We start from the raw sequence: 12,859 nt of genomic DNA on the forward strand, positions 1-12,859 counted from the left end.
GCTGTGGGCTCAAGGTTGCAATTTAAATTGTAAAAAGATAAAACAGTTTCTTATTAGCTCCATTGCCACAGCCTTGCTGTTGGTACTCGCATTTATCTTTATTTCCGTGACCTCGTGGGCTCATATTCTTCTTCGTTTTTTGTTTTTTACATACCCCATTCTCTTGGAGTGATGACCTAACATTTTATGCATTCTGCATTGTTAAATCTGCTTAGAAACACATCCTGTTTTCATCTCAAACGCCATAAGCTCCGTGGTGTCAAGTATTACTGATGAAATGCATTCAGGAGCCGAGCCATTTGTTACAGTAAGTGAATCAAAACCTCCGTTTAGCAACCAAAGCTATGGGGATTACATTTGGTTTATAATTTGGTATGGGCTCATGAATCCGCACTAACATACATTATCATTCTCTTTAATACACTAAGTGGTTCTGTGTGATATTGGGAAAATCCTTCTGCTTTTTGGGGCTAATAATTAATTGAAATGGCACTGAGGAAAAAATCCAATGCTCTCACAGCAATTCAATTAGACCTTGTTAAAAGCTGATAGCTTTGGGAAACTGTGTTCACAGTTTCACTTAGCTATTAACAATTTCATTATTTTTTTTATCTTTCAACACAAATGTGTAACACTTCAAGAGAAAACAAGACTTACCTCACCACGTTGGATATTTACTGGGCATACAAACTGAGCAAAAACAATATTCCCCCTTTTTATTAAGAGAGCAGCAGTAGAAACAGTCATGAAAGTCTTTGCTTGTAAGGGATTATTCCTTACCTCTGATAAAGAGGACTCAGTTCTTGGTCCTGTAGATTTATTTGGCTTAAGTTATGCATAATATGTAAAAAGCTACATAAAAAACTACAAGTGAATTGGGTGGAGAGACAAAGAACAAGTGATAATCTTTTGTGTGTGATCCGGAGAAGTAGCATGCCCATGTTACAATATATAAGGCACTTTACATTTGTTACTGTTGAACCATGACTCGTATAAGCAACTGACCCTTGTAATACTGTGTTCACACCAAACACGAAGCAAAAATGTTTGCGCAACGAGATTACATATAAAGACAATGGAAAAAAACGGAATGGACGCAAATTTTGTCTGGTACAGAGATGAAATTAAATTATGTGTAAAAATGTATGTGTATAAACCATATGGTACAATCAATAACAAAGCTGACGTATGCCTGAATTACGTTATTTTGAGTGTTGAAGATCAGCTAAAATGTTAGCAAAGCCTAGCACCAATCGATTGGAGCTCCATTTAGAAAACAAGCATTTAAAAGTTGTTTGCTGTACACAACACATTCAGATTTTTTTTACAAATCGGCATCATCATGTAGTTATTTCGGCATCCTTTTTATCCGTTTGTTGCAATTAGATTACAGATTTTTATTTTATTTTGGTTTGATAAAGCTGTAGTGAACGAACCGACGTCTGGCTTGCTAGATAATACATCTCAGGATGATGTTATGAACCTAGACATGACGGCATTTACTTTACCTGGAAATCTGGGACTTCAACGTGTAAAAAGCAGCAATAGTGGTTATTTCAGCCATGATTAATGAAACGTCTACACAGAGGGAGCCCGCGCTCCTCTCCGGCACGTCTAGCGCGAGTGGAGCGAATAAACACATGAACCCGCGATCAAACTCCTTTTTGATGTGGACACAGCATAACTCACGCCCCTCGAACCCAGACCATCCAATCATAACGTAGCATTGGTCATCTCCGACCAGGGTCCGACAACTATCCAGATCAGCTCGATAGACTCTCATCTAGTCATTTAAAAATATATATTTAATTTGGTTCAGGCTGGTTTAGTTGATTTAGAGCTAGTCATGGTTGAACATTATATAATAGTGATACTCGTTACTCGGAGAGGTTGGACTTTTGTGGAGCTAACATTAGCAGTTAGAACATAATTTACTAGCGTTAGCACTTATCTGTTTTCTGTACGATTATAACAGTTTCTTTATTTGAACCTATTTTCACTGCTGAATCAGTTTGACATTCTGGAAAAATCCTTCAAACACATATTGCAGAACCTTCTGTCTGCTTTTCTCTGTTATCTCTTTTTGTATATTCCAAAAATCTGAACATTTATTCAGGAAGTGCAGTTAGTGACAGTGTGGGCTCCATGGTAGATCTGACAGCTTGACAGAGTAGCAGTGAGGTATTTCTCTTATTAGAATCCTTGGTTCTAGTTAAATCTATCAGTATAGGCTACACCTATTTCAGCCTAAACATACCGTCCCCATTTCAAATTATAGCAGATATCTTAAAGTACTTCCAATAATTGGATGCCAGAATTAAGCAAGTGGCCTTATTAATAGAAACTACCTCAAGCCTTCAACTTTGGTCTTTGAATCCTCTGAGTGTGTGTCAAAAAGGAGAAATGAATGCACTGTAATCCTAATGTGTGTGTTTGTGTCTGTGTATGCACATCAAACAGTTTGCAACATGCATTTGTCCCGTTCACGTGAGTGCCAACGTGTTCTCACCGACGCTGGAGCTCAGGTCTCCGTTCTCTCCGTCGGCCCCGTGGTGGTTGGCGTTGCCGTGGTAGCCGCTCATCGCCTCCAGCTTGATCTTCTTGACCTTCATGGCCTCTGCGATGGCTGCGTTGGCAGCTGCTGCCGCCGCTGCTGTCAGGCCTGGAGAGAGGAGGCAGGAGAGACGAGACAGAGCACTTACAGACCACGCACTACATGTCTGCTGGGGCTGAGCTGCTGCACCTGCAAAACCTCTCTGAAAAACCTGCCCTGGCAAGGGAGAAAAAAACACACAAAGAAAAAGGACTTTTGAAATAATAAAACAATGAATAATTTTATACACTACAGGGAATAAGAGCCTATGAGATCACAGCTTGGTTTTTCATCTCCTGACAGTGGATATCCTCACAGCAGGTTATCATGCTGATGGGTTGGTTCAGTGTGTGTGTTTGTGTGTGTGTGTGTGTGTGTGTGGCGTCATAGGAGTTTTGTGAATGTCCGTCATTGCTCGCCAATGTATTGATGTATTTGTATCATGATGAGAACAGATGCAGTCAAGATAACAGTGCATGATTCAAGCATTTTGTATGTGCAACTTATAATACACAAGTATTTGTATAATATATATATATATAATAGAGGAAGAGTGATACAGGGGGTGGGAGGGGAGGTCAGGGAAAGACAAAGTGAGATAAAAAAGTGAGAAAGCTTCAATACATGTGAACAAACAGAGAGAGAGAGAGAGAGAGAGAGAGAGAGAGAGAGCTGTGTTTTAACTATCTCCTTATCCAGGGTGTTTCTATGATAGCGTCTAATGTATTCAACAGATCTAATCGCCCTGAATAATTCCTAACATTGCTATTCAAATTCCTCACAGCTATATAGTGTAGTGTCTCATAATAACACGGCTCTTCTGAGAGTCAAGGCCAGTCATCAAGCTGAATGGAACACTATAAACAATGTGCCGAGGATTCAAGATTTTTTAATCTAACACTTGTAAACGGCTTTGAGTGCGTTCGACACTTGGAGGGCCATGTGTGGAAATTAACTAATGCTCCATAAAAAATGAAAAATAAATGTCAAGGAATCTATGCAATTCAATACCGTCACTATTGCATTCTCAAAAACAAAACCCAACATACTCAGGAAATTAATGAGGCGACAGACAAAAAGACCCTTTTGGGGATTCAGGGACCAGAAAATCCAATGAACAGGGAGGATGGATTATAGCATAACATGGAGGTTTTTTTATTTTCCTAAGACAATAAAAGACTTGTAACTGCCCATATAAAACATGAAAAACAGTTCTCACTGTTCAGGAAAACTACAAAAAAATGGAATACTTTTCTATCCCGGCAGTTAGACCTCTGCACTCTGTAACACAGGCTGCAAAACTGGTTTGATGGTAGGTTCAATGTTACAATACAGCATCTGTAATTCATTAATCAGTGTGCACCACTTGAAACATTTTGACACCATGCCAAATATCTTAGAGCGTTCTGCATGGTTCCTGTTCAGGCCTCCAGGCTGCCGTTTTCATCTGCAGACTAAATGACTATTGACATCACATTTAAAATCGTCATTCACATTTCCACTGCCATCTGTAAACATGGAACACTGGAAAAGCAGTGTTTGACGTTGGTCGTCCGCCTCCATCACGATGGACTCCATGTGATTGATGCAGTGAGTCTGAGATTACAGACGTGCGTATGCCGAGCACACTGCAGAGCATAAAGCACTGGTTTGTCATTGTGGTATTTCCAGGGTTCTGGCTGACGTGACTGAAATCTTTATTCATGAGGCCGGTCTCAAACAGCAGGGACAGATAGCGCTAAAGCTCCTCCAGGCCCCGGTGCGTCTCAGGAGAGTCCCGCGACTCCTTCTCGCCCAACCTCCAGCAACAAATTCAAAGATGTAAGGCGAGAAAAAAAAAAAAAAAAAAAAAAAGTATGCGCCTATTACTGGAATCACTCATATCCACAACACTGTATATCACCTGCCCTCTCGCAGCTTACTTACAGCTGGATTCTGGATACGCAGGTTTGCTTGACGCAGAACAAGGCGACGTCCGCGTTTATCATCACCTAGCTGTCACGTCTCCGTGAAGGAACTCAAGAGCGGCTATTAGCCAATGCGTCTGAAGAGGGGGGGTGCGAGTACAAGGAGGAATAGAAATCGAACATGTGGCTCTGATAGATACACAGGCGCAAAACGAGCGGGAGAGAGAAGCACCGGGCCCGGGCGCCCCCTCTCTCTCCTCCCTCATCCCCAGCTGATAGGCAGATGGCGAGAGTCACTCTGAGCCTCTCTGACATGGAGGTGCATATAATTTAAAGCCTTGTTTGCATCTTAAAATACATCAGCACCATATTGACGTACAGTATACATCATGTCAGCGAGGGCCCTCTCGTTTGCAACGGGGCCCCGGCTGCTGTTCAATATGCATGGGCAGAACGGGGTGGGGGAGTCGGTGGGGGAAGAGAGCCATTGCCTCATAAGAAGGTGATACTTCTCCACATAATGAATGTGGCCTCTGCCCAGTCTGAAGGTCAGCCTTCATTTGTGTATAATGGGCAAGAGTCAACTGTTTTCCAAATGAGACGTATGCAGAACAGACCGCCGAGTAAATATTGAAATCACCTCTGGGCTGTTTGTGTGATAAATTCCCCCACAAATCAGGTGCCGCTCAAGAGGAGTGCCGCAGTGGTGCTCTCTAACTTTGGCTGCTGTTTTTTTTTTTTTTTTTTTTTTTTTACATTGCAGCTTGCGTGTCCTTACCGTTTCCTTGAAATATATTGAAACAAACAAATTATAACAAGAGGAAAAAAAAAAGAGAAAAAAATAAAGAAATGAATCCATGTAGAAGACGGTGACAGGTTTTCATCAAATGCGCATCGAGTAAATAAAATGCTAAGGAATCGATTTGCACCACAGCGAAACACACGGAATGATCGCTTTTCCATTTTTTCCATTCATCATTCCCTCGGCCTGTCGTTGACTAAGTGACACACTCCATGAATAGAAATCTTTGTTCTGATAATCGTTTCATTTGGGCGGATCAATTGTCATATCCAAATGACGACGGCCCCGATGCAGTGGCTGTAATAAGGAAGCCGGGGAGATGCTGGCGCCCAGCAACAAGTCCATTAAGCCACTGGAAGTCTGAACGTCAACAAGACCAATCCCACTCAGTGCTAATCTGCATTCATTACTATGCAAACAAAACAATCCTGCCTCGTATATTCTTTCAAAGTCACCTTTAGATTCAGACACTTTTTCCCCCCCTCATATAGACGCGAGTCAGAGTCCTCCGGAGCACAAAACAAACAGCGCGCCCGCATGTAGAGAGCCACACCAGCCCGACAAGAGAAAGGGGAGCAGCATTTGGACAAATAAGAGAATAGCATGGCACTGTCACATGGGGAGCGCAAAACAGCAAATAACAGAGACAAGGTCTGATGGTAGCCCTTGGAGCAGCTGTCATATTAAATAATAATGAAGGATCTATTAATATGCAAAGGAAGCAGCAGCCGACTGGCTTAACGCTGTCATGCCTCTGCATATTGTCAGGATCTTCATCATTAATTAACATGCTAGCTGCCCCATACCTGCGCCAATGTCAGAACATTCTTACAACAAACACCCCGATGCCTGTGCCCTCCGCAACTAACTCGTATAATTAAATTAAAATCAGATTAACTTCGCGCCAGTACACCGAAGACTGACTTTTAAGACTTTCTCTAGCAAAAAAGAAAAAGAGAATAGGCAGAGCTTATCTTTTGTGTTTCTGTTTTGTCTCTGTTGCGGCCTGGGCAACAATGAAAAACATACTTTTATTTATCGGGGCAAGCGGGATGAGCAGGCGAGAGCCACTCCATGTCAATGAGCAAGGCTTATAATTTTATGCATGGACTGGTGGCAGCGCGGCGATGACAATCCAGGGAGGGGGGGCAACGTGACTCTTAGGTACACCACGCCACTTGAACTGTGCTATCCACATCATGACAAATTTAGTATCAATTACGCAGCGCGCTAACCTTATGACGAGCGGGCGGGCCGAGCGGGGAGGGGGGGGCGCGGCACAAAGAAGTGACAGTAAATTACCTGCCGCACACACTGGATCTATTTTAAAGAAGGCTTGAAGTGGCACAGGATTAGATGATCCACTCCAGAAGCTGACGTGCTAATTGTACATCAAAAGAACATAAATATTACAATACGTCTCCCACCTACAGAGCTTAAAAGAAGAACCAGCTCTCTGAGGCACTGTAATCCACACTCATGCTTGGACTGTAAGAGCCAGACAGCATTTTTTTTTTTTTTTTTATCAGGATGCAACCCCGGTTAGATGTAGGTGACATTAATTTCTCTAATGGTAAACGCAGTGCTCTTGCGTTATTCAAAAGGTTGAAGCCCGTGTCCGGGACATAAATGAATTATATTGAAGCTGCTGCTTAAGTAGTGGCCAGAGTGTGAGTGGAGGCCCTCTCCACTTTAAAGGAGATGTCATCTCTGTGTGGTGTCAGTCCGCTGCAAAAATAATCCGATTTGGGGGGCTCAATCTGCCTGTAATGCATCAGCAACTGGAAAGGCTCCAACGCCGCCTCCCATCCCCCCTGAGGGCATGAACGCAAGCAAGGCACTTGCTCATACACACGTGTGCTTTCACACACACACACACACACACACACACACACACACACACACACACACACACACACACACACACACACACACACACACACATATTCATATATGAGGGTATTTCCCTTAAATGGAAACCTAAGCATATTAAGATGTCCTTTTCTAAATGGAACCGGTGTCAAGGGCAAAGATACATATGTTAACAGTGTGTTTCACACAGGCCTCTCTGGTCCTGTTAGAGTGAGAAGAAGACATCTTTCCACTGCGTTGGATATGGCTGAATATTGATTTTAATCTTATATGATTTGCGTCAATGTCTAATATGTTAAAAAAGAAATCACAGGAAACACAGGGCAAATTGAGCGAATAACGCAACGTTTGCTCTGTCGTGGCAGGCCGCCTTTTGAGGCCATGAGATCAGATATGGGCAAAAAAGCCCCGGTGTGACCTTTGGCTAAAATCTGAGCTAGGATCAGCCAATCCTGAGAGATAGGGGGCTTCGGGAAGGAGCGCATGCATCGTAAATTTGCAAATGTTAACACCTGGTGAGTAACTACTGTGAACTAAACATTTCATGGAGTGTCCCGCTCCTTCTCTGCAGCCCAAATCAAACAGAGTCTGAAGAGTGTTGCTGAAGCCCACATGGTTCTGTCTGTGTGTGCAGGAGCTAACTCATCTGAAACATGAACTAATGTGACATGACATGATAGTGTAACTAGTTAAGACAGTTTCTCAATGTCACTTCTTTTTTTAATCATCAATCAGTACATTTGGAAATGACAGGGAGATCAATTAGTCGCCTACTTAGATGCCAACTTATGTGTGGTCAATTATACTTAATTATGACTCTGTCGAAATCTGTAACTTCCTTGACGTTCGATGCTTAATGCCGTAATCATAACAATAAATGGTTTTAATTATAATACAGAAACTGATGGAGAAGTTCCGTCTCGCCACAGTTGAGAAGCTCAAGGCCTTTATGAGAATGCCGAAAAAACTCAATTATTTTATCTCTGCCCCCCCACCCCACCCCCCGAATAGGCTGACTAAATGTCAAGATCATAGAGTCCCTCTGGGCTGAAAGGGGGATGATATCAAAAGGCCTTTTCTGTTGCTTTATGTCCCACTAAATAACATGGGTCCCTCTCATCATTGTCCTTCTCTGTGTTCACTCCGGCCCCTTTAAGGTTCTCCTTCTATACTGCCAGTGACCACCTCGCCCTATTCCCAGAGTTCAAAGCTCTGGCCTGTGAGCCTCCATTGTTCTCAATCACAAGGATGGCCCAATCTGTGCTTAATACTGAATTTCAAAACCCCATCACAGGCGCTGCTTTTGCTGGGGAAAGAGAAGAAAAAGAAAAAAAAACACTTCAAGACTGGATAACAAGAACGAGTCTGTTAAAACCGTTATATAGCCAAGATCGCCGTGGAAAAACCAGCTGTGGTGTTTAATCTCTTTGCAGAGCACCTCAGTTAAGATGGTTAAATGTGTGCTGTACACTGCACGAGCATTCACAGAGCTCCGTTCGACAGCGCAATATCGTTAAAGACGTCGAGGAGGGAGAGGGCGAAATATGCAAATCGGAGCACTTACAGCCACCGACATCAAAGCAGGCGCAGTGAAGCCCGGACACAAATAGAACAAAAGCGTTGGTTGCAATGAGTCTCGGCCCAAAGGGGTAAGTTAGGGCACGGGCGCGCTTGTTGTTGATTCTTGTGGCGATAAGCTCGCTTTAGCATCATCACTGCCTATGTACATATACCAGTGGAGTGGATTTAATCGCACTAATTAGAATGCACTCCGGGGCGAAAAAACGCAACATCTACTGGAATAATCTGAGAGAAAAGATCTCCACTCCAATTTATTCTCCTCCAACCTTCCCCCCACCCTCTTGGTTTCCGGCGGGTTGAGCACGAGGATCTGTTTTTGGTAAACGAGCGAGCGGCTGGTGTCTGGTGGATCGGGGTGCATGTGTCACTTTGGACTGGTTGCCATTTGAAAGGACGAGCTGCGGGGAGGCCACTGGTGGGGAGGCTGTGTGTGTGTGTGTGTGTGTGTGTGTGTGTGTGTGTGTGTGTGTGTGTGTGTGTGTGTGTGTGTGTGTGTGTGTGTGTGTGACAGAGAGGAAGAGGGAGACAGGAGAGACCCAGACAGTTGGAGTTAAGAGCCTCAGCGGCTGTGACAGAGAGGACCGAGCCGTACCTGTGGGTGGCATCATGCCGGGGGACATGAGGCCAGGGACCGAGTGGGGCATGATGTGGGGGTTCTCCGACGATGTCACACTCTGGGTCCTCTTCGGAGGTCGGCCCGGTCTGGAGCTGAAACACACCAACAGAGAAGGGGTGAGAGACGGAGGAGGAGGAGTAGACTGGCGGGGGGTGGCAGCGTAGGGGTGGGGGGGGGGGGGTGTTAACATTTGGAGCCTCCAGAATGCAATTCCATTCCAAAGAGCTAACATGTACTGTAAATAAATTTCTTTTTCAAGGACAGTTGCTTTCTGCAGCTCAACATAATAGACCTCCATAACTAATTAGATTACACGGTGAATTCATTTTCCTTTATTGAAGATCAACCACTTTTTGATGCATAATTCATAACCCGTACCTCGTTACCTGTTCCCCGTATTAATATCCCCACACTGTTTGAATTGCCTCGTTTGCATATGCTAAAATCCGGCCGCGCGGCCCTCGGCCTGGAAATTACATGTTAACTTGTTATAATTATTGCAGTCAGGCCACTATTGATTTATGAGACTTTTAAAAACCAAATATGTGTAGTTCTGGTAATGAATGATATTTTAAGGTTCTTCAGGAAATTAAAAGGCAATGGCTGCCTTAGGAAATGTTCCGCTTGCTTGATTTAATGCGCGCCTTAGCTGGAAGGTGGTGTGACAGAGTGATTCAGACCTGTTGGACGGTTTCTGATGGGGGAGTTTTATTACACCAAACGAGGGGCACAGATCCAGCCGTGATAAATGACCGTGCCACCTTACTGTGCAGGCAGAAAAGGCCTTCAAAGCAGATACACCCCTGACTCTCCACACATCTCACTCGTTCGCTTATTAATACAGCTTCGAGTTGCAATCAATACCTACTTTGCTGGCTTATAGTTACAAAGAAAAGCCTACAGGGTATAAAAAAAAAGAAAAACGCAATGAGCGTATAATGAGGGGGCCAAGATGCCATCGAGGTATATTCTTTATGAACAAGGAGCTGGGTGTCTCGGCTGAAGATGAATTATGGCGACTTGACACAGGTGACATATTGGCTTCATACATTATTTCACATACAATAGTCCTTTTTCAAGCTTTACCGGGATACTAAGTTCTCTCTAATATGAACTGAGTTTAATCCATCTTTAAAGCACCACAGGGCTTCCGTAGGGCTCTGTAACGACGGGAGGGAACGTACGGGGATAAACAGGAGGGAGGACAGGGCCGGAAATCAAACCCGGGACGTGTTGGATGAGATTCTGTCCCGGCCCTTTAAAAAAATGCATTTGAGTTCATTTTTATTCTGCGAAATAAGGTTTGAAGGGTTGTACCAAGGTAGAGATGAACCATAGACTTTATATCAGAAGTGGATGTAGTAATTGTGAAGATATCCCTTGATTTGTGGATTTGTGTTTTAAAGCCTCGAGTTCGACAACCGTCGGACTATGATTTACGAAATGAACATCATGCTGTATTGAAGAAGACTTGAAACTAGAGATTGAGACCATAAACTCATGTTTACACTGTTTACTGAGGGAATAAATCAAGAGAGAATTAATTTTCTCATAGACTTCTATACAATTAGACTTCTTTTTGCAACCAGATGAGTCGCCCCCTGATGGTCAGTAGAGAGAATGCAAGTTTAAAGACACTTCAGCATCAGCTTCACTACAGAGAACCGGAGGTTGCCATCTGACATGCACCGATACCGATGCCGCTGTGTCGGGTACCAATGGGCCGATCTTTTAACGGATAACATTATTTTAATAAATAACAATTCAGTACATTTAGACCTACATCATTTGATGTTAAATTTGTTGCACAAAGTTAGAGAAGCAATGTTTAAGTCAATCCTGATGTTGCCTTCCACATAGAAGAATGATCCCAGTCACTTCCACACAGTGAGGCATACAGCTTATTAATCTCACACTCTAGAAACCGAGTACTGATCCGATACCCAGAGGCCAGGTGTCGGTATCGGGACTGAAGAAGTCAGATTGGTGCATCCCTAAGCCCATGTGCAAGTTGGTGTCCCCATAAAACATATCTTTATGGGTACTGATTATTTTTTACTAATCACTCATGAGACTCATAAAACACTATTTGTTGATCTATTGTTTGTAGTTTATTTTCATTTGTTGTGATTTCAATCTTTGCCATATCTTTTTTTGATGATGACTGACTTATGGGTTTAAAAAAAAAGAAAAAGAATAATCAATGCAGCTCAACTCACAAGCTGATCTAATGTTTTCTTTTAAACAATGATGGCTCATTCAGGACTTTATCAGCCTGCATACAGTATATATATATGAGGCTGTTTGTGTTACAGTACATTTCACTACATCTCCCAAAGGCAGTATCTGCGGAGTGATGCGGCGTGTTACAGCTCAGATAGCACACCGCCTTAGCAGTTGAATTTATTCAGCCGTGTCTTGTGAGGTTTATTTACCTCAGTCCTGCTAATAGAGTGCACTCGCTCTGTCTGTCTGAATGTGCTGACTCCCTCATATGCCGGCTCCGGAGGTTTTAGGTACTAAAAGCAGACCTTCACCCGACTGTGTCCCTTTGGAGGGGGAAAATACAAAAAGTGATAGAAAAGAAGTGGCGAGGGGGAGGGCGGACGACCGAAAGCGAGAGGAAGGACAGTGAGAGAGAGAGAGGGAGAAATGAGCACCCTCTCAACCTAGGGAACGTCTGGAAATGTAATTCCTATTTCTATAGAAGCACCTCTTTGATCTTATGAGAGGGAGAGATCGCACACAGTTTTGCTGTCATCACTTTCACTTGTACTCCGGCTGAATTATTTATGAAAGACCTCAATAGAGGGTATGTGATGGGTAAAAAGGCTTTTTACCAACAATACCAGAAGCAAAAAGGCCCTCAAACGGACGAAAAAAAAAAAAAGGAAAATGTCACATCAACCCCAGATCATGTCAAAGGATGTGAACCCGGGCTACAAAGAGCCAGTTAAAGTAAAGGTAACGTTTAGATAGGCTGCACAGAGAATGTGTCTGTGGCGTTTAAAGGGATAGCGTTTCAGCTGCCCTCTGCACACAAATGATGCCGGCCGGCCATGAAAGCAACACACCGACTGTAAAGGGAGCTTTGAACTGGTGGAACCCTCCGAGCAACAGGGAAGCCTCTAAGAAATCAAGGTTGCCGCCTCGTTTTCTTGCGACCCAGCAGCAGTAGGTTTCTGCATTTACAGAAAAAGGATCGTAGTTTGTAACAGAGCTGCGACAGTAATCTCCTCTTATCACAGCCTCGTGTTTCACGTCGTTTGGCGCAATGCTCCTAAACAACGTGTTACTTAGTTCCTTGAGGCGTGCATACAAACGTCGCTGCGGATCCGCAGTGGTCGGAGCCATCCAGACTAATAAGCCGAGTCCAGAGAAGGAACTCAACCTGGCCTGAAACAAAAGAGCCAGGCTATTTGTCAAGCAGCAGATGCTGATTCCCTAAATAGCCTGGCACAGAAACTGCTCCAAACTAGGCCATTATT

The 12,859-nt window shown here is 43.5% G+C and overlaps 1 protein-coding gene across 7 annotated transcripts in view; it reads right to left on the reverse strand.

Moving 5' to 3' along the window:
- dachd (dachshund d) overlaps positions 1-12,859 on the reverse strand; it is a 95,837-nt gene that overhangs the window by 37,412 nt on the left and 45,566 nt on the right. For 4 of the 7 annotated variants that reach the window (XM_054615143.1, XM_054615142.1, XM_054615141.1 and 1 more), the window contains exons 2-3: positions 9,348-9,463; positions 2,510-2,770 (exon numbers count right to left, since the gene is read on the reverse strand). In XM_054615143.1, the coding sequence (XP_054471118.1) occupies positions 2,510-2,770; positions 9,348-9,463 (377 nt within the window). The remainder of the gene's footprint in view (positions 1-2,509; positions 2,771-9,347; positions 9,464-12,859) is intronic. The other 3 variants (XM_054615146.1, XM_054615145.1, XM_054615144.1) reach the window with 1 other exon arrangement.

The sequence above is a fragment of the Anoplopoma fimbria genome, chromosome 16, assembly GCF_027596085.1.
Source record: "Anoplopoma fimbria isolate UVic2021 breed Golden Eagle Sablefish chromosome 16, Afim_UVic_2022, whole genome shotgun sequence".
Classification (NCBI taxonomy): Eukaryota; Metazoa; Chordata; class Actinopteri; order Perciformes; family Anoplopomatidae; genus Anoplopoma; species Anoplopoma fimbria.